This window comes from Myotis lucifugus, unplaced genomic scaffold, assembly GCF_000147115.1.
Source record: "Myotis lucifugus unplaced genomic scaffold, Myoluc2.0 scaffold_297, whole genome shotgun sequence".
NCBI lineage: Eukaryota > Metazoa > Chordata > Mammalia > Chiroptera > Vespertilionidae > Myotis > Myotis lucifugus.
In genome coordinates this window covers 612,466-634,414 of record NW_005871345.1, presented here as the reverse complement: position 1 = coordinate 634,414, position 21,949 = coordinate 612,466, and the positions used below count along the sequence as shown (strand labels likewise).

Here is a 21,949-nt window from a genome sequence, read left to right as displayed (position 1 = left end):
TCCTGGGTGTGAAATGGAAACGAATCTTCTCTCCGCTCCCACCTCGCCCCGGGCCGTCGCCCCCCGACGCTCCCGCGCCCGCCCTCCCCCGCGACCCCCCGCCCAGCCCGAGCCCCTTGCCTCCGGCTTCCCCCGGCGCTGCCGGCCCAGCCCCCGGGGAGCCTTCAGCCGCCGCCCGCAGCCCTCAGCCTCCCTCGGGCCTCCCCAGACCCCCGCCCCCGCCCCTCGAGCCGTGCTGCCCGGGGTCGCCTCCCGCAGCCACCCCTGCCCCGCGCCCCTCCCCAGAAACCACCCGGAAGTCCCGATGGCCGCTCTTCCTCCCGGAGTTGTGCAGGTGGAGCAAACTTCTGAGCGACTCCCTCTCTGCCCTTCCCCGCTCTTCCTCTAGGGGGCGCGCTGGCACACCCGGACCGGATCCTTTTCCCAAATCCTGGTGAGTGGATGCCGCCTCTGGGGGCTGGGGGCTCGGTGACAGGAGGGCAGCACCGCAGAGGGAGTCTCTCTTCCCTGCATTCTTATGGTGCCGACATCGTTTTTGAGTGGCGATTGTCCACCCTTCATTTTACAGATGGGGAAACTGAGACCCAGTGTGAACCCTCACCTGGTACTTACCTCCTATTTTGTTTTTCCCCCAGTCGCCAAGCTTGATCTCCCTAGCTAGAGCGTAGTCTCCCTGAGGCTAGAGACAGTATGTTCGGTTCCTCCTGGTCCAAGGGCTGGCACAGAGCAGGCATCAGATTGTATATACTGTTGATACCTAAGGTGAAGCTGTGCCGCTTGTGGGAGGAAGGGGGCCCACTGAAGACTATGACGATATCAAGTCTGGGCAGGAGGGGAAGTTTGTGTGCTCCTTCTTGAAGAGCCCAGGCCCTTGGGGGCCTCAAGTCTGGGGAGGGATGGGAGGGTAACAGACTCTCAACCAGCGTCTCTGCCTCTCTCACCAGCCTGTGAAGACCCCCCGGCAGTGCTCTTGGAAATACAGGGCACCTTACAGAGGCCCTTGAGCCGGGACAGCCACAGCTCCCCTGCCAACTGCACCTGGCTCATCCCTGGCAGCAAGGATCAGACTGTAATGGTCAGGTGAGCAGGGCAAGACCCTCTTCCTCTCCCCGGCTCCTCCCAGCTTCATCATGGGAAAGCCTTCTTTGTGGAATTCCCATCCCTGTCAACAGGGGGAAGAGTAGAATTTGATTTGGCCTCGTCCAGCGGTTCCCAACCTTTTTTTGGCCATGCCCCACCTAAGCATCTCTAAAATCCTGATGCCCGCCCCCCCCCATGGCATATAATTCTTATTACCCAAAAAGTGAACTCCTATTCACGTGGAGGAAGCCTAAAAGGCCATTAACTTGGTTTAAACAAGCTTCCAAAGAGCATGGCATCCATGAAAGAGAAAAATAAAAGAACAGAAGGATAGTTGAAGTACTGAGGAAGCAATCAGTAAGAAATTGTTTAAACAATAATAATATAAATTGATAAGAAAAAATAGCAAATAGTTTCAAAACATATAATAGAGAAGTGAAATGCATAAATATGTCACCATTTATACTTATATACTGTATCTGAGGCCCCTAGAACCATAAGAAATGCAAAAAATTCAATTGCCCTCCTTAAAAATCAAATTGTGCCCCACATTGGGAACCACTGGCCTCATCTGTCCTAAGAGCCTGCCTTGTTCTGAACCAGACACAGTGAATTGGATCTGGGTGGGGATGTTACATCTAGCTTAGGTCCTGGTCATCTCTGAAGGTCAACAGTCATTCTAGAAACATCCTTGGGTTCCACTATGGCTGCTCTGAGGAAGTCCTTAATCCTTGCACATCTTTGCCTAGGATTCAGAGCTAGTCCTTTAATCAGCTAGAACCTTTCTCAGCCTCCCCAGATCTCTTGAATAATCCAGGTCTCCCAGGCTCCTCCAACCTTGGGCCATGGGGTTGGGCCCATGTTAATTAAGTACCTGGCTGTTTGCTTCACACAGTTCACTTTTCATGAATTTACCCAGAAAAGGGTAGGTGAAGGGAGAGGGAAATCTGTGGAGAGGCTTTTGGAGCAGAGGGATCAAAGTGCCATGGTGATCCCAAGTCTCACTGCCAGGCATTTGGAAGGGATGGCAAGTTCTAGATAATCTAGCTGTGTGGTAACTGCCAGCTACTGCTAACACTGTACTTGAGTGACAGTGCTGCAACAACTGGAAAGCAATACCCCTGTTCATATTGCAGTCCCAGAAGATAAGTCTGTTTTTCCATGGGAATCTAGGATATATCACATAATCTCAAGCTGCCACTGGCCTCTGTTAGGACTAGTGCCATTGACCACTAAGGAATTTAGCTGACTGAATTTTCACTTAGCTATTTGAATTGTGGATAAGTAGATGCTTGTGCTTTTGGGGGTAGAAAAGTCCTGGGGAGGAAGAAGCCAGCGTTGGTCGTCAGGAATATCTCACAGCCCTGGACGGTGTGGCTGTTCGTTGGACCATCTCCCATATACCAGAAAGTTTGTGGGTTCTGTTCCAGGTCAGGGCACATACCCAGGTTTCGGGTGTGATCCCCCGTCACGGCTCATACAGGAGGCAAAGCAATTGATGTTTCTCTCTCACATTGATGTTTTTGTCTTTTTCTCTCTCCATTCCTCTCTCTAAAATCAATAAAGTGTCCTCGGGTGAGGATTAACAAAAAAGAATATCTCACATCCTGCTCTCTACCCCTGTAGGTTCCAAAAGCTGCACTTGGCCTGTGGCTCGGAGCGCTTAATCCTGCGCTCCCCTCTCCAGCCGCAGATCTCCCTGTGCGAGGCACCTGCCAGCCCTCTGCAGCTACCTGGGGGCAATGTCACCATCACCTACAGCTATGCCGGGGCCAGAGCACCCATGGGCCAGGGCTTTCTACTCTCCTACAGCCAAGGTAGGCTGGACAGGGTGTCCCTGGGGCTATTAGCACAAGCAGTGGAAGCCCCAGGGAGGAGGGGAGGACCCCACCAGTTCCGGTGCTTCATAGCCCTTCTCCATGGTGCCTCTGCAGATTGGCTGATATGCCTGCAGGAAGAGTTCCAGTGCCTCAACCACCGCTGTGTGCCCTCAGCCCAGCACTGCGACGGGATCGATAGCTGTGGAGATGGCTCGGATGAGGCAGGTTGCGGTTCAGATCCCTTCCCTGACCTGATCCCAGCCTCTGCCCGCACCCCACGCTGCAATCACACCTTGGAAGACTTCTATGGGGTCTTCTCCTCCCCTGGATACTCACACCTGGCGTCAGTCTCCCACCCCCAGTCCTGCCTCTGGCTGCTGGACCCCCACGACGGCCGGCGCCTCGCAGTGCGCTTCACAGCCCTGGATCTGGGCTATGAAGATGCAGTGCATGTGTATGATGGCTCTGGGCCCCCTGAGACCTCCCGGCGGCTGCGCAGGCTCACCCACTTCAACAATGGCAAGGCTGTCACCGTGGAGACGCTGTCTGGCCAAGCCATTGTGGCCTACCACACAGTTCCTTGGAGCAGTGGTCGGGGCTTCAATGCCACCTACCACGTACAGGGCTATTGCTTACCTTGGGACCAACCTTGCGGCTTAGGCTCTGGCCTGGGGGCCAGTGAGGGCCTCGGTGAGCGCTGCTACAGTGAGGCACAGCGCTGTGATGGCTCCTGGGACTGTGCCGATGGCACAGATGAGGAGAACTGCCCCAGCTGCCCACCTGGACACTATCCCTGTGGGGCTTTTGGCACCCCCAGTGCCACAGCCTGCTACCTGCCTGCTGACCGCTGTAACTACCAGACCTTCTGTGCTGACGGAGCAGATGAGAGACGTTGCCGGCACTGCCAGCCTGGCAACTTCCGATGTCGGGACGAGAAGTGCGTGTATGAGACATGGGTGTGCGACGGGCAGCCGGACTGTGCTGACGGCAGTGATGAGTGGGACTGCTCCTATGCCCTGCCCCGCAAGGTCATTACAGCTGCAGTCATTGGCAGCCTTGTGTGCGGCTTGCTGCTGGTCATTGCTCTGGGCTGCACCTGCAAGCTCTATGCCATTCGCACCCAGGAGTACAGGTCAGCTGGCTTTAGAGGAGTGGGGACTGAGGGTGAGACGGAGCCCGTGCTGCCACAGGAGACCAGGAGGGTGCCATGTTGGGGATAGGTTCAGTGACCAGCTTATGGGTTGGCTCGGGGTTATCCAGCTTGGGAAAGAGGTTCTTCTTTGAGGGAAGAACAGGTCTATCTTCTGAAAGCCATCGCAAGGAAGGAGGGGACCTCAGTTGACTTTTGGGGAAACCATGGTATAGCTTCAGTTGTCCTGTCCTGGGTGTGGAGGGAAGAGGCCTGTCCGGGTCGGGACAGGCTACTGTAGCTGGACCTGTGACTGAGCAGCCCTCATTCCTTCCAGCATTTTTGCCCCCCTCTCCCGAATGGAGGCTGAGATTGTGCAGCAGCAGGCACCCCCGTCTTATGGGCAGCTCATTGCCCAGGGCGCCATCCCACCTGTGGAGGACTTCCCTACAGAGAATCCTAATGATGTAAGTCACTGCCCCAACCCTAGCTCATGCTGCCCCCAACTCCACTGTGGCCCTGCCACTGTCCCCCCTTTCAGGCTTCTGGCCCTCATCCCTCCGACTGATGTCTCCTCCTCTCCTTGCAGAACTCAGTGCTGGGCAACCTGCGTTCTCTGCTACAGATCTTGCGCCAGGATATGACTCCAGGGGGTGCCTCCGGTGCCCGCCGCCGCCAGCGGGGCCGTACTGTCCGCCGCCTGGTGCGCCGTCTCCGCCGCTGGGGCCTGCTTCCTCGAACCAACCCTCCAGCCCGAACCCCTGAAACCAGACCCCAAGTCACACCTTCTGACGCTCCCCTTGAAGCCCTAGATGGCAGCACAGGTCCAGCCCGTGAGATTGGGGCAGTAGGTGGGCAGGATGGGGAACAGGCACCCCCACTGCCTGTCAAGGCTCCCCTCCCATCTGCTAGCATACCTCCGGCCCTCCCTACTGTCCTGGAGGCCCCAGGGCCACTGCCTTCAGTGCCCCTAGAACCATCACTGCTGTCTGGAGTGGTGCAGGCCCTGCGAGGCCGCCTCTTGCCCAGCCTTCGGCCGCCAGGACCAATCCGGCCCCCAGGACCAACCCAAACCCCACCTGAACCCCACACGATAGTCCTGTCCCCAGAGGATGAAGACGATGTACTGCTGGTGCCACTGGCTGAGCCGGGAGTCTGGGTAGTTGAAGCAGAGGACGAGCCACTGCTTGCCTGAGGGGACCTGGGCTCTCCTGGGGGCTCTAGTCACAGTGACAACCACCCTTTAGAAACAGCTCAGCTTCACTCCCACTACTTCCCTCCCTGACCCTAGGTCTGAGGGGACTTGGTGAGCCTCCCCTTGGCCCTGTGTAGCTGCTGTCAAGTTAGGTGTCCCTCAGGCAGAGAGAGGGCTCATACAGAGCTCCCTCTGCACCTGGCCAGAGATCACAGGCTCTCCACCACCACCCTCTCCTCACACCACCACCATTTGGGTGGCTCTTTTTAAAGAGTAAAGTTCTTAAGAGGTCATAGGCCTGAACACTCCATCCTTACCAATCCCCCACCAAAAGTGGCCTTAAGCACCAGCATTCCAATTGGCTGGAGACCTCTAGCCCCCAAGGGGAGGATTTAGGCAGGGCCTGTGGTTTTGCCAACTGTGATCCTTCCTATAGGGGCTGGCTAAAAAAAATAAAAAAAAAAAAGCACAACAAATGCTTTTGTCCGATAGCTAGGTCATTGCCCAGAAGTCAAGGTTGAAAATAAAGGAATCAGAAATTTAAGATTTTTGTACATGAGCTGTGATCCTGAGCCCTGCGTCTCTACCCATCTCAGCTTATGCTCACCTCACTTTGCTCCTTCCTGTGTAGGCCTTTGCTCTCCCCTCTTCCTATTGATCTAATCACACGCTCTTGATTTTTTTTACCACACAGTGGGTAAGAAAATTCTAGGGATCCTAAGAACCAACCCTCTCCACCTCCACTCACCACCTGGGGCCCAACTCTACAGTGATTGACACCAGGGTGAGCACCAAACCTCTTTATTCACTGCCAGGCCGGAAGCCTGCTGAGCCTGCTGGGCCCTGGAGCTGGGAAGGTTTCCATTTATGGAGTACTTGCAGAGTACAGATCACAGGAGCAGATTGTCCCTGGTAGAATATGGGAGCGGTGACTCCTGCCCTCCACCCTCTACCCCCACCAGACAATTACAGTCTGTCCTAGGCAGATGAGCTTTTCACGGGCTGCCTCAAAGCAGGCAAAGGTGAATTGAGAGAAAAATCAGAAACATTCAGAATGTGAAGATGCTGGCATCTACTTGGCCAAATCTAAGAGGTCTTCCTGGAAGAAGGCCCAAACTAGATTAAAGAACACTCAGTAGTTGGAATAGAGTTGTGAATTCCAGGCATGGTGAGTGTCCACCGGATAAGCAAACTAAGCAGACTTGAGAGTGAAGGCTATAATAAGCTGGACCCTGACCTCAGAAAAGGTGCAGGAACGCAAGCAGTAGCCAGAGCCAAAGAGCTGGAGAGGGTGATGGAGGAGGGAATGATCTGTGAACATGTTGGAACCCAGCCTCTGGTAAGCAAGGTGATAGAGCTGTCCCAGGGTTTGACATGACAATCGGGACAAAGGATTTAGAAGGAACTATGGGGGTGAGCATTATGCCCAGGAACAGAGGTGAGGCATCCCTGACAGAACACCCTCCCCCCCATCCCCAGGGAAACCCCCAGCCTCATCCTCGCCTTTCCTGCCTGGCCTGGCCTATCCCCACCTTCTGGTAGAGGGCCCTGTTGATTATACCCTGTCAACCTTACATGCAGTGCTGATTGCATAATGTTTCCTCCTTCCCAGTGAGCAAGAGCCTAAGGAATGGCAAAAAGGGTATATGGTGCAGTCCTGGGACCCTGGCGTCTTGGCTCGGGAAAGACCCGAGTTCCTTTTCACTGCAGATCCTCTCCAGAGATTGGAGAAGGGGCTCCAGAGATCTCCCTTCTTGCTTACTGTTCTTCCTTTGGGCCTTCCTTCCCCAGTGCAACACTCCCTGGGTCCCACCAGTGTCCGGCCCAGTGACACGGGGAATGTTTTTTCCTCCCATTCTTCCATCACCTGGTCTCTACCTTCTTCCTGCTCCTGTCTTCCCTACAGCCATCTCAAAAACCTTCAACCTGGTATTTCATCCCTTGTCCTACTCGAGACCTTTTTTGTAATGAAAGTGGACAGAGATTCAAGGTCAAAGAACGCTCCCCATGATGGAACTCCTCAGAATGCTGGAGGGAGGACTTGAAGGTAGAGTTCACTAGAAAGGCCTGTGTGTATAGATTCACGAACCTAAAAGAAGCTTCTCTGGGTGCTGGGTGTGTGCTCTGGGAGATGCAAGCAGTAACACTATTATCAGCCACAGTGAAGCTCCAGGTTGATGGGGAGAAGGAATTGGCCTCGTACAGGCAATAAGAGAAATCTAGTAAAACAGAGGGTCCTACCCAGGAGAGGGTGGGACATTGGGGAACATTCACCCAAGTTTATTTTAATCATGGCCCAAGGAAAAAGAGGAGGCAACTTCAAATACTATCAGGATAGACACCACTATCTGTGGTGCCCAATATCAGGGCTGAAAGAGGAGGAGGTGGTGTTCTCAGCTTAAGAGGGGGATCGGCTGGAAATGTGAGAACAACAGAATTCAGTCCTTAAAGGAGCAGAAACTGGGCTTAACCAAGTTCTGGTCCCTGCTGGGAAGGAAGGGGGTCCCCCAGCCACACAGAAGAGGCCGTGGGAGCACCAATAATTGGGCTCTGCTAAGGGTCAGATCCATTATCCCATGTGGCCAACCCTCATGATAAGGCTGTGCCATGGGCATCATAACCACACGAGCCAGTTCACAGGTTCAGAGCAGCATCCAAGGAATTAGGAGACTAGCCTAGTCTCTACGGAGAGGCAGATTTAAACCTGGGCTGGTTTGCTTCCAAATCTCACCCTTTCCCACTATTCCATAGGCTCTCCCATTCCTGAGGGAGCTTGGAGATGGATGAGCAAGTATACAGCTTCTTACCCATGAGGAAGAGAGATGGTGGTTCAAGGTGAAACCCAACCTGTTCCTGTGGCCTAAGGCTGGTTTGAGGGCAGGCAGAAGTCATAGTCAAGAATCCTTGCTGGGTTCAGCAGCCCCTGACTCACTCATCTGATACCAGAAAAATGAATCCAACCACCTCATTGAGTTTTCCAGCTACATCAAGCTCACACCTTTATACTTTAAAACTTCTCTAAAAACTCCTTTTGGAAGGAAATCATTCTAAAACATTACACTCATATGTAGCTCATTGGTGGTCTCCAGACAGCGCTCAGCGATGGAAGTCGGGGGTGGGAGCAGCCCCTGGGAGCCAGAACCTAATATAAATCTTTCTGGGGTGCTGAGGATCACTCACAGAAACCAATGGCTCCTCCTAAGCTATGTTTTCAGAAGTTATAACAGTGTCAGGGGGCTGTTTGCCTTTATGCCAAATGGTATTAGAGCACCTTTTAAATGCTTATGACTGCTTTAAAAGGTTTTTGTGGTGTTGCTTCCCTTACTACCAGGCTATCAGGGGTCACTTGCTGCTCTAAATGTGCTTCTGATCTGTGTGTACACGAACACACATGGACACATTAGAATTGTGAATAACAGATAAATAGTCCATAATTGAAGACTGGAGAGTCTATCCTATGAGTAAAGTGCATGAGTATTGTACCTGCTCAGGAGTCCTTTCTGCTCCCACTAGACCCCACAATGTTGCCCTGTAGTTGATCTCTAGATAAATGAACTGTTACTGCATGTTAGTCCGATTACCATTTGCCTCTTTGATTGGAAAAGTCCACCAAAGATTGCAATATAGATTGTTCCCAATAATAGGAGACAGTTGGAATATTTAAGACAAGGAAGGCAGCATAGGGTAGAGATGAAGCATCTTTGGCATTGGAAAAATGTGGGTGAGAGTCCTGGTGTCCCTACTTTTTTTCCAGCTGCATGATTGATTTGGAGACAGGCCATCCGCCTACCACTCTGAGCCTTACAGCCATGAGGATGAAAGATATTGTAGGAAGACCTGACAAAAATGGGGTCAGCAGGGGCCAGGAAATCAGAATGTTTGGGTGCTTGCAGGTGTCAGGAAGGAAGACCAAGAGTAATTGGGCAGGAAACGAACAGTAAATGAGACGCCCATCCTGGCTTTACAGAAGGAGGTAGACACTGTGTCTGCCTTGTGTAGCCCAGAAGCCCTGGTGGCTGTCCCAGAGCGGGATTCAAGGGGAGGGGCTAGCACTCTATACCCCGCCTTGGGGTTGGGAACCTCCAGAGGGTTAGTCTCTCCCTTTTTTCCTGCTCTGATTAACACTAGGCTGGTGGGCCTGGCAGGGAGGGAGAAAAAGGAAGTCCCCACAATGGTTTGCAGCACCTGAACTTGGTGACGAAAGGAAGCAGCCCAAACAAAGCAACCATCTCTCCTTCCTCAAAGCCCCATCTACCTAGGGACCAGGCTGGGAAATGGGTACTTTTCTGGGCCTTAGCCCAGAAGCGGTGGTGTGGGGAAGGAGAGGATGGCAGGGAACCTTGGTGGCAAGGTGGGTGCCTCCTGTCTGCATTTCTTTTGTTTTCTGCCTCTAGCCCTCTATTTAGCCACAGAGCACCTACTCTGGGCTAGACATTGGGCTAGGGGGCTGGGAACACGGAGATAAATGATGCATAATCCTGGCTCCTGGAGAAAGACCTCTCGGTCCTGTGTCCCTGCCTCCCGCCTTCCTTACCCACCAAACCCTCGCCCCACTTCTCTGAGACCCTGTCTCTTCTGCTGACTTTGTTCTGTTCTGTCTTACCCGGACTCTGCAGTGTGTGTGCTCCCAGAGGGAAGCGACACAAAGGGGGGAGGGCAGAAAGGAGGGAATCCCGCTGACATCACTGTTCATTAGCATGTGTGACCTCATCAGGGGCGGGACAATTTCCCCAGGTGTCTAGGGGGGAGGACACGTGGTGGGGGGGTGGTATTTAAAGGGAAAAGCTGACAGTGCTGCTAAATGAGATAGCGGTGCTGCTGGCCGCCTGGGCTGCACACACACGCACACCGATGCATTCGGACCTGGACGCCGACATGGACACGGACACAGAAACCACAGCACTCTGCCCCTCCGGCAGCCACCAGAATTCCCCCCCAGGGACGCCCACACCAGGTGAGGCAGAGCGGGGCAGATTTTGGCTGGAACCATGGGGGTGGGAGCCGAAGCTTTGGTGGGGAGGTCAGAACTAGGGGGTTAAAGGAGCTTGAACCCAAACCGCAAGAAGGGTAGAGCAAGTTGGAAAGGGGGGAAGCCTCCCACTCACACTAGGAATGGGGCTGAAAGGGGGGGGGGAGAGCTGCTTAAATGCCCCCTCCCCCTCACTCTCAGGGCTACGCTGGGGAAATTTGTACTTGGCCCCCTAGGTCCGACTCGTTCCCTAGAGGCAGGAGGAAAGGAACGGGAAAGGGAAGGGGCGGCCCCCAAGCCTGGGAATCACGGGCAAGGGGCTGCCCTGGGGACCTGTTGTAAGGGTTTCTTCTGGCTCCTGGAGGCCCTGGCTGCTAGCCAAGTATTGATCCTGGGCTATTTCCAGCCTCTCTCCATCCCCCTTTGTTGTGTCTGTCCATCTTCCTCCTGTTACCCTGACCCATGCATTGTCACGCTCTTCTGCTCCTGCTCTTTCGCTACCTCCCTCTCCCACCCTCCCTCTTCCTCACCATGAACACAATATTTTCTCCAACTCACGGAAACAGCCAGGGGTGCAGGATTCTCACGCACTGGGGGATACTCACCTACAAGGCCACAGGAAGCGGCAGCCCCCCTCATGCACACACCCACAGAGACACAAAGCACACATCTCAAAGAGCAAAGGACCTTCCCTGAGATCGGGCTCCCCGCAAAGTTTTTGACTACCGCTACCCACCCCCACAGAACAGGGGCAGCAGCTTCAGTTTCTCATCCCTGAGCCAGCAAGCCAGGGGGTTGCCAGTGCAGGAAGCAGCAGGGGCAAGGCCTCTTGGCCGAAGGAAGAGCAGCCCCCGGGCCAGAGGGTGTGCCTGTGTGTCAGTGTGAAGTGTGAGTGGGTGTGCAAGGCTGCACACAGGCGCCTCCCCTGCATGGGGCAGTTTTGAATAGGTTGTGGCTGGAGCCACTTTGGACAAGCCATCAGGTCAGCGCCTTGGTGCCCCACCAGTTCAGGCTTCTGGGAGAATTTCGGTATAAGGGGTCAGACCAAAGAGTCTCAGCTCCTTCTGGGTCATGATCATCAACTGGGCCTCTAAAGCTGGAGCAACCAGGATTGAGCCCTGTACAGATGGCTAGGCACACCCCGCTCATAACTTCTTTCTCTTTGCCCCCCAGAAGCAAATGCCACACTGCTGAAGAAGTCAGAGAAACTGTTGGCAGGGTTGGACCGGAGCGGGCCACCCTCTGCCCCCGGGGTCCCCAGACGAAGAGGCAGCATGCCTGTCCCCTACAAGCACCAGCTGCGGCGGGCCCAGGCTGTAGATGAACTTGACTGGCCACAAGCCTCATCCTCTGGCTCTTCTGACTCCTTGGGCTCAGGGGAGGCAGCCACCACCCAAAAGGATGGCATCTTCAAGGTCATGCTTGTGGGGGAGAGTGGCGTGGGCAAGAGCTCCTTAGCGGGCACTTTTGGCGGTCTCCAGGGAGACGGTGCTCACGAGCCGGAGAACCCAGGTATTTCGGGGAGCCCTGCAAGGGTTGAGGGTGCCTCCAGAGCTAGTCAGGGACGGAAGAGCTCAAGGCGTGAGCAGCCCCTGGGAGCCAGAACCTCGGAGAAGTTTCTCCAATGCTTTTTGTGGCAACCTCCCTGGAGCACGGTCCCTGGTTCTGGGATCTGAGGCATCCCTGGTTACCAGGTCTCACAAGTGTTGGGAGCTTCCTAATGGGCACTATTCCCTGTCCTTATTTCCCAACAGAGGACACCTATGAGAGACGCATCATGGTGGATAAGGAGGAAGTAACCTTAGTTGTTTATGACATCTGGGAACAGGTGAGAACTAACACGTGGCTGCCAGCAGGTGATGACCCCTGGGAGAACTGGGGAAGGGCAAAGCCTGGGTGAAGGCTGGTGGGACTGCAGGCGCTGGTTTCAACATGTGTTACATCTTAGAGAGCAAAGGCCCCCAATAGTGCGCATGTCATGGCCTCAAGATCCACTTCTCTCCGGGGTCTTCTGACCCAGAGGAAACTTAGGATTTGAATTTGGCGAACCCTGCAGCTGCAAGCCAGGCTAAACATTCTGAAACTGACCCTATGCATACTTTTTTTTCAGCCTGGAAGAGTCTGACCCCTCAAGAGTTCAGGGCTCTGGCATGTCAGGGAAAGAAAAAGAAAAAGTGAGGACTTGTGAACATTTGGATATAAATGGTTACTATATAGAAACAAGAGACCAGGTTACATAACACTTGAATAGCAGTCATTCCTTAAACTTTCTTGAGCTTATGTATCAGAAAATAGGACGGGCTACCCTAGCCTCGGATCCTGTGTCTCCAGTTCCCCAGTGTGGGCTCACATTACTAACTTGTACCTCCCCCACAAACACACCCTGGATATGGAGATTCTGCCATTAACTAGCTCTGCTGCTCTACACAGGTGGTTTCTCCCTCACCTCCTGATTCCTCGTCCTCGAGATCGTAGGTGCTGGGCAGATTTTCCCAGCTTCCCCGCCCTGACATTCTGACTTTCCGCCCATCTGCAGGGGGATGGTGCGGGGTGGCTGCAGGACCACTGCCTTCAGACCGGGGATGCCTTTCTCATCGTCTTCTCAGTCACTGACCGACGAAGCTTCTCCAAAGTTCCAGAGACTCTACTTCGACTCCGCGCTGGGAGGCCCCACCACGACCTGCCCGTCATCCTCGTTGGAAACAAGAGTGACCTGGCCCGCTCCCGGGAGGTCTCACTGGAGGGTGGGTATCCGGAACCTCGTCCATACTTACATCCTAAGGTACTTTCTCCCTTCCAAGTCACCTCTTTTGCATACGGCATTTTTACCGCCAGCTGCACAGACTTAACGGCATTTCGCCCCAGGCTAAGCGCAGTCTCCCAATGCCCATGCCCAGGGCCCTGAGCAGCTCCTCTCTCCACTCCCCCTCACGTCTTCTCACTGCCCCCTCTTCCCTCCCCACGATCCCTACTTGCCCTCTTCGCCTCAACCCCTTCCACGGCACACCCTGCCCCAGGCCCAGTGCAGCCGCGGGCGCCTGATCCCGTCCCTCCCCGCAGAGGGCCGCCACCTGGCAGGAACACTGAGTTGCAAGCACATCGAGACGTCGGCCGCGCTGCACCACAACACGCGGGAGCTCTTCGAGGGCGCCGTCCGCCAGATCCGGCTGCGGCGGGGCCGGGGCCACGCGGGGGGGCCAGCGGCCAGAGCGGGGCAGCCCCGAGGGCCCCGCGCCACCCGCGCGCCGCGAGAGCCTCACCAAGAAGGCCAAGCGCTTCCTTGCCAACCTGGTGCCCCGCAACGCCAAGTTCTTCAAGCAGCGCTCTAGGTCGTGTCACGACCTCTCCGTGCTCTGAGCCGCGGTCGCCATGGTCACCGCGGTCGCCATGGTCACCACTCTCGGCTCGCCCCGTCGCCCCGCCACGCCCTGTCCGACTTCCTTTGTGAAGACAGCCAAGGCTGGGGGGCGGGGGGGATGTAGACTAGGAAACCAAAAACTCCCAGGACGCCCTGGTGTGACCACGGTTAGAGGGGGGAGGGGGCGGTCTCTGAAATACCCCCTCCGCCCCTGGGCGCAGGAGGCAGTGCTCAGACCCGAGGGCGGGCGCGCCGGCGGGCAGGAAGGAAAATCGTTCTGCAAGGTACGGTATTTTGTTCATTACTTCGCGCTTTACCACCTCTCCGGTAGAGACCCTAAAACCGAGAACTGGAAAAGTGCTTGGTAGACTCTTTTACAGGGTTTTCCACCTTTGTACTGTGCACGAATATGCCTCACCTTTAAGAGATTCTTAAAGGTAAAGACACGGAGACCCTTCTTGGAGCTTTTCCTATAACATTCTGGCTCTTATCTGCTGCACTTGTCCACTTTGCCTTTAAGAAGTTCTTAAAGGCAAGGGCCTGGTAGTGCTATTTTTTGAGAACTGATTTTGTGATTTATCACTACACCACGGCACTTCCCCTTTAAGGCTCTTAAAGGTAAGGTGTGGACAGACTTTTGCCTTCAGATGCCAGCGTGAGGAGCTGAGCGGGTGGTAACTCCCCTTTGGCCAGGGCCCAGGAGGTACCAGCAAGGGTCCACCCTTCCCTTTTGAATAAAGAATTTTTCTACTGCACCTGTTCACTTTGACTTTGTTTTCAACGCCCCCTCAGAAGGGATGGATGTGGGAAACTCTTGTCTGTTACAGACAAGAAAACTCAGGCGGGAAGGAGCAAGGAACCTAACTCTCTAGGGAGGCCTCGGAACTGACTGAGTCCTGATGTAGTCCGTGACCGGTGACCACAGCCCCTTAGAGATGATTGGGTCTAACTCGTGCCATTGCCTTGCCGTTGAAGAAACAGGCCTGGAGAGGAGCTAGAAGCAATTTAGTACCTTAGTGCCACGTGGTACCAAGTACCCATCTCTTGGCCCTACCTTCTACTGCAAGAAGCGGGCTAGAGGCTTCAGTGAGCTCCCAGAGCTGCATTCAGCTGTGACCGGGACTGGTTCCAGGTGAGGCCCACCAGCTGGGTCAGGACAGGGTCAGCCTGCACCTCCCCTGTCAGGGCTCCACCACCCAGCTGTCACCTGCAAAGCCCGGGTGAGAACTGAAGCTGTCAGTGCCTTCCCTGCTAACGCCCACGCCTGCTGCTGTCTGAGCCACGAGTTTGAACAAAGGGAACAGGCAGCAGCTCCCCTCACACTTACACATGCAGTACAGTTACCTGAGCACCCAGGGGCCAGGCCTCCGCCTCACCCCACTCAGGTTCCCAGAACTTGATGGAAAGAGGAAGGAGATGTCTGTCTTCTTAGTCCTTACAGCTGCAGAGGGCCAAGTGAGACCAGCCCAGCATGAGATATTATGATAGTGACACTATCCTTAAGACTTTATTCACTTTATCTGTTAATTCTTTAATGACTATATAAGTTGTTACTACCTGTTTTTACTGTGGAAGAAACAGAGTTTAAGTAACCTGTCTGAGAGGTCAGTAAGCAGAGCTGGGATTCCACTCATGTCTGCTGATATTTAATGATTTTATCAACCTTTGCATCTGAGGTTCCCTTTCCAGTAAGGATGGGGGCGGGCGGGGGGGCAGGGAGAGGAAGAGGAACAGTAGAAGAAATGTGGGCAACACAATGAGCAGGGTCGTAGGCAGTGGCTGTGGTGAAAGGGCCAGAGAAATTACATGGCTGTAGTAGAGTAAGCCAGCTCTAATCTCTGGGGACCATGAACAAAGACAGTTCAAATGTTAAAATGCAGGAAAACACACTGGGCCCATTAAGAGACCAGATGGTTCTGCAGTTTAATTGAAACTTCAGAGACATGAAGGGGAGGGTAAGAGAGGAACATGAAAAAGGTTTGAAGCCCTATTACAAAGGACCTTAAATGCTGGCAAAGGAGTTAGTGCTGTAGGCAATAAGATGGATGGTCTTGCCCTGACCAGTTTGGCTCAGTGGATAGAGCGTCAGCCTGTAGACTCTGGTCAAGGGCATGTACCTGGGTTGCGGGCACATCCCCAGTAGGGGGTGTGCAGGAGGCAGCTGATTGATGTTTCTAACTATCCCTCTCCCTTCCTCTCTGTAAAAAATCAATAAAATATATATTTTTTAAAAAGATGATGGTCTTTGGGAAAAGGAGGCTGGGAGAGGTGTATATGGATTAGAGCAGCAGAGGCAAGGCCTGAGGACTGAATGTAGGAACCAATTACAAGTGTTACATCTGAAGGGCAATGAAGGACCATCCTGAGACAGATAGCTGTGGGAAAGTAGAGACAGCATGGGTATGAGAGTCAGAATAGATGGGACTTGGCAACTGAGTGGCTGGGTATAAAGAGGGAGGAGTTGCAGGTTGTGGGAGGATGCTAAGGCATTAAGAGTTAGGGTTAGCTCAGCCGGTATGGCCCAGTTGGTTGAGTGTCATCCCATGCACCAGTAGGTCACCAGCTGAATTCCTGGTCAGGGCACATGTCTGGATTGTGGGCTCGATCCCCAGTAGGGGGCATGCAGGAGGCAGTCGATTGACGTTTCTCTTTCATCAGTGTTTCTATCTCTCTCTCCCCCTCCCTTCTCCTCTCTGAAATCAATAAAAACATTTTTTTTTAAAAAAAAAGGGTTCAGCCATTGTTGCTCAGTGATTGAGCATCAACCCATCAACCAAGAGGTCATTGGTTCAATTCTCAGTAGGGGCACATGCCTGGGTTGCAGGCTCAATCCCTGGTTGGGGTGGGTATAGTCTCTCTCCTTTCTTCTCTCTAAAATAAATTTTTTTAATATATTTTATTGATTTTTTACAGAGAGGAAGGGAGAGGGATAGAGAGTTAGAAACATCGATAAGAGAGAAATATCGATCAGCTGCCTCCTGCACACCCCCTACTGGGGATGTGCCCACAACCAAGGTACATGTCCTTGACCGGAATCGAACCTGGGACCCCTGAGTCTGCAGGCCGACGCTCTATCCACTGAGCCAAACTGGTTAGGGCTAAAATAAATTTTTTAAAAAAGAAGGTGGAAATACAGTCACCAGAGGCTACTGCCCAGGGAGGAGGGCTTTTCTAGAGGAAGAGTACCACCAATGGTCAAAGGTGGCAGGAGCGGGGGAATGAGAAACAAGAAAGCCCAGTGCCTTGCCCAGCCAAGGTGGCTTAGTGGTTGAGCATTATTGACCTATGAACCAGGAAGTCATGGTTTGATTCCCAGTCAAGGGCACATGCCTGGGTTGCGGACTCAATCCCCAGTGTGGGGCATGCAGGAGACAGCCGATCAATGATTCTCTCTTATCATTGATGTTTCTATCCCTCTCTCCCTCTTCCTTCCTCTCTGAAATCAATAAAAATATATTTTTAAAAAAGACAGAAAGCCCAGTGCCTTTCATGTGGCAGAATTCTGAAGATGATGATGGCCGGACCTCCTCATGAGGGAACCACATACACCACAGGCTTCCCTCCCCCAACTCAGCCAGTCTATCAGCCGACCCATCTGTGTGTTCCCTCCAGACGCCTACAGGGAAGAGCTCAGAACAGAAGGAAACTGAAGTCACGCTCCTGCCAGACTTGGGAGAAGTGGGGTCTTCTCTAAGAGCCAGGCCATTTTTCTTCCTCCCTTGATCAAGGCAAAGCACAGCCTGGCTGCTGATCTGGACTGGCGTGAGAGATAGCTAAGGGCCCTGGGACCTGAGCTGGCTGTGCCAGGTAAGACCTCCTCTGCTCTTGTGCTCCCCTTAACCACTGTGATTTTGTCTTGGGGTCTGTGCTCTTACCAGCCCAAACCCTGCCCACCCCTTATCCCCATTCCCCCAGCGCATAAGGCCTTCTCACTGGCCCAGAGCACAGACTGTGCCCTCCCCTGAGGGGACAGAGGAGAGGCCAGTCCTGTGTCTTGGAAGGTATTCCTTCCTCTGCTTAAAGTTGGGTCATTAGCCCTGCTGCATCTAATAGTTTCTACAGAGACTGGACCAGGGTCTCTTATCTTCTGAAAGGCTGCCAGTCATGCAATGACAACTTCACAAGTCTCCTGGGTTACACACTCACTCCCAGAAAGTCCACTCATATGTACATCTTTTATTAATTTAACACTAGAGGCCCGGTGCACAAATTCATGCACAGTGGGGCCCCAACGGAGGTGGGGGTGGGGCTGGGACACGATTGGCCCCCTGGGCAGGCGGTGGAACACCCTTGCAGCCTGGGATCCCCTTCCTGCTGACATTCAAGCTGGTTGTTAGGAGCCACCTGACGGCCACTTTTATATTGTTTCTTCCTTGCGGAGTGTCTAGGGAGGGGAAGTGGCCGGCCGCAGTGCCAGAGGCCAACTTCCAGGAGGCCAGCAGCACTGTCAGGATTGTTTGGTGCCTGGCCCGTTCTCCAGAGACTGGACCTGCAGGACTACTGAGGGAGTGAGTGGCTGCAGCCTGGCTGGTGGGCCGCTGGGCCAGGTCGGTCAGCTGAGCGACATTCCCATGTGGGAGCATACGGACCACAAGGGGGCAGCTCCTGTGTTGAGCATCTGCCCCCTGGTGGTCAGTGTGCATCATAGTGACCGGTCGTTCAGTCACTTAGGCTTTTATATATATAGATAGTTCCAATCCACATCAGTCCAAGTAAAATTTTCCTGGATATTATTATCTTTCATATACAAATGCTTATTGTTCCTCTCAGATATTACACTATGGCAATCACTGTGCTGGGCCCTCTGAGGAAAACAAATACAGATAAGAATCTATCCCTGCCCTCAAGTAACTTACAATTGACCAGGAGAAATGAAACAAGGTGGTGACAGCACTACTATGGACAAACGGCAGCATGCTATACCACATTCTATCTAATTGGGGGCAAAGCCTGTGCTTTAAATTTTCTAAGAAAGGAAGAAACAAAATTTAGAAGACATATTTTAGCAACTGGGGCTTGAAGGATGTATGCTGAAGAGTGTAGATAGATGGAGGAAAGAAGGAAAACCACCTCTTGTGAAACTACATGAGCAAATGCACAGGAGAAATGGTGGGCAGCCCACCCCATGATAGATAAAGACCTTCCCTATACAAAAGGCAACAACATTTGGGTGGATGGTGCAGCCAAGTTGCTAAGGGGCCACAAAAGTATAAGAGCATCCTGCTTTTTAATCCTTTATCATCTTGGTGGCTTTCTAATGCACACATGGTCAAGGTCCCTTTTCATTTATTTGAATCTTGCTGCCATGCCTCCATAGCTTGGTGGCCTTGTAAACTCAAGATGTGAATACAGCTGGGCAGGCGTGGCTCAGTGGTTGAGTGTCGACCTATGAACCAGGAGGTCACGGTTCGATTCCCAATCAGGACACATGCCTGGGTTGCAGGCTTGATACCTAGTGTGGAGCATAAAGGAGGCAGCCAATCAGATTCTCTCTCATCATTAATGTTTCTATCTCTCCCCCTTCCTCTCTGAAATAAATAAAAACACATTTTTTTAAAAAAAAAAAGTGAATTCAAATTCAGTGGGGCCTTGCAGGCATTTTATTAGCACTCAGGCCTACTACTTTTTGGATGGAGGTCTAGGGAGAAAAGTCACTATTTATTTATTATTAATCCTCACCCTAGGATATTTTTTCCGTTGTGTAGAAGGGAGAGAGGGAGAGACATTATTTTGAGAGAGACACATCGATTAGTTACCTCCTACATGCTCCCCAAATGGGGCTGGGGATCAAACTTGCTGCAACCCAGATACGTGCCCTTGACTGGGAATTGAACCTGTGATCCTTTGGTGCACAGGCCAATGTGCTAACCATTGAACCACTGGACAGAGTGAAAAGTCATTCGTAAACTCTGTCCTTCTGAACCTCAGCTCTCCCAACTGTGCAACGAAGATAGTACCTACCTTTGTAGGATAGTTATGAGGACTAAATAAAATGCCAGTATTTTTGTAATTTGTCAAGCATTATACAAATGAGCAGTGAAAAGTAATGTTTTTTGACACCTGTGTCCTGGTCCCTTATTCAGGCATTTGGCAATTTGCTAGCCTCTCAAAGCATACCACCACTCTGGAAATACAAATTTAAGTTGTGGTCTGCAAGGTCCACCATACCTCCCACAGGACTCACAGGTGACCCATTATTGGACTTGTTATTTTAGGGAGGACTGGGGAAAAGATTGGCATCTAAAGCCTACGTGATGGTATTACACTACACAGTTTTCCATTTTTTGTTCAAATGACAACTGGTCTTTAGGCAGAGAACCTGTGATGATTTAAAATACTTATTCTGAAAGGAAATTGCCATAGCAGGGCTAGGTTCTGGAGACCAATAGCAGGTGCTACAGGAATGCTTGGGAGGTTAGGGCTCTAACAGTTAGTGCCAGAAAAGGCGGGGGGGGGCTCACCTTGATTTTTCAAAGCCATCTGCCCTAATCTGATTAGACAGTTTCAGGCATAAAAAAGATTGGACAGTGGGATCTGTTTTCCTGAAAGTTAGGCTGGCTGCATGTGACCCAGGACCTTGTGAGCCTGGGACTTTTAGCACAGGAACAATTAAGGTTTATTTTCATCATGGTCCCTTCCTCTCCTCTCCTCTCCTCTCCGTAAATCTTGAGCATTCTCTGAAGTTGGGGAGGAGAGTGAGGTCAGGTAGGAAGTCAAGTGTGTAGGCATACAGAGGAATGGGGAAAATGATGGCAGTAGTAATGACAAGCTAACAAGTTCTAAGCCCCCTACAGGGATCATTTCATTTAATCCTCACAACCCTAAAATAGGTACTATTGTTATTAATATATTGCAAATGAGTTTTCAAAGCCATCTGGCCATAATCTGATTATATAGAGTCGGAGTTAGAGAAGTAATGTAACATCCAAGCTCACTCAGCTGGTTTGAGACACAAGAGAGCAGGCAGTGTTGCTCCAGAGTGTGACCAATTTGCTACAGGTTGGAGGTCCCCTGGGTTGGTTTGGCCCAAGAATTGAGAGAAGGAGGCTAATTCTCAGTACCACATATTCTAAACACATAGGCATCATGATGCTTGAAAGTTAATTGAAACTCCCATCCTTTCTGGAACACTGGCACGAGTTTGATAAGTCTCTGATTTCCATCATTGTTTCCACCTCTACAATCCAGCACTGACTGGCTCCTTTCCAGTTTCAGGCACCTCATCCCTATCTATCCATTGCCCTCAAAAATAACTGCTTAATGACTCTCCAGTAACTCCAGTCAACTCCATAAGGTCTCTTGAAAGCAGATCATCTGGGGGAGCTAACAGAACTCATCCAACTTTTAAAGTGATCTTTGATCAGCTCTTTCCTTGTCTCCACCTTCCCACATGACCTAAGCTGGCTGATCTGCTTCACCTCACACAAAGCTCTCTCAACCAAGAGCAGAGCAAATCAGTTCTGGACACAGAGTGCAAAAGCTGGGAGGGAGGATGATGTTTGAAGTTAGAAGATTCAGACACACAGCTTCTCAGACTTCAGAATTCCTTTCCTCCATCCAGCTCATAACTATAGATTTCACCTGGTTGCCATGGAAATATCAGTCTCTGGTGTATGGCAAGAGCATTTTAGACAGAAAGCATCACAGGCTACCATGGTAACACTAAAAAGAGTAAAGTTGCCTCCTCACTTGAAGGGGTGAGGAAGGAATAGATGAAGCTGCCAGGAAGGCAGGCTAGAAGGGACAGCCTTTAGAAAGCCTGGCTCCCACATGAGCAGGGAGGGACTTAATTCAACAGATGTGTAATATGTGCAGGCAAAGCACTAATGAAAAGGACACGTCTATGACTGGTCTCATTAGGCCATAACCATCTATTGATAGAGTATACAAAGAACTGTAAATTAAGGCAGAATAAGACCTATAATGGGACAAAGAATACTAAAAAGGGAATTCAGTTCCATCTAGGAAAGTTTCAGAGTCTTAAAGGACTAGATTTTGACAAGCAGAAGGGCAGGAAGAAAGAAAATCAGCAGACATGGAGTGGAAATTTTCAGGATATACAGGGAACTAGGTATAGAGACAGAAAAGGTGAGACTTCCCCATGACTCCAAGGCCTTGGCTTCCACAGTGGTGCTGAAGCAGGTTAAGATGAAGATCAAGGGATCTGAAGCTAGACTGCCTGGATTGAAATCGTCAACTTGGTAACTTTGTAATTGTGGGGCAAATTATTTAACCTCTTTAGGTATCAGTTTCCTTATTTACAACATAAAGATAAAAGAACCTACCTCAGAGGGTCACTAGAGGATGAAATGATTCAATATACATAGTGGGTACATTGCCTAACCAAAACAAATCCTGCATAGATGTTATCTTATCACCTCCTACCACCTCACTTTTC

At 51.9% G+C, this 21,949-nt stretch overlaps 2 protein-coding genes across 2 annotated transcripts; both read left to right on the top strand.

The window, feature by feature from the left end:
* The first annotated feature begins 277 nt into the window (after nt 1-277).
* Nucleotides 278-5,768, top strand: LRP10 (LDL receptor related protein 10). The gene is made up of 6 exons (XM_023763664.1): nt 278-433; nt 945-1,080; nt 2,707-2,897; nt 3,015-4,032; nt 4,367-4,496; nt 4,619-5,768. The coding sequence occupies exons 2-6, from the start codon at nt 1,073-1,075 to the stop codon at nt 5,222-5,224; spliced, it is 1,953 nt and encodes a 650-aa protein (XP_023619432.1). The 5' UTR covers nt 278-433; nt 945-1,072; the 3' UTR covers nt 5,225-5,768.
* A 2,297-nt stretch (nt 5,769-8,065) lies between these two features.
* REM2 (RRAD and GEM like GTPase 2) lies at nt 8,066-14,306 on the top strand. Its single transcript, XM_006100080.3, is given in 6 exon segments — nt 8,066-10,178; nt 11,367-11,705; nt 11,948-12,021; nt 12,730-12,937; nt 13,254-13,384; nt 13,386-14,306. Coding segments are annotated over 6 exon segments (1,020 nt in total). The 5' UTR covers nt 8,066-10,075; the 3' UTR covers nt 13,551-14,306.
* The last annotated feature ends 7,643 nt before the right edge of the window (nt 14,307-21,949 follow it).

Excerpts from the sequence above, each read along its gene's own strand:
- LRP10 (XM_023763664.1), top strand. Across the intron at positions 4,033-4,366 it reads ATTCGCACCCAGGAGTACAG|CATTTTTGCCCCCCTCTCCC; the intron begins GTCAGCTGGCTT and ends CATTCCTTCCAG. Across the intron at positions 4,497-4,618 it reads CTACAGAGAATCCTAATGAT|AACTCAGTGCTGGGCAACCT; the intron begins GTAAGTCACTGC and ends CTCTCCTTGCAG.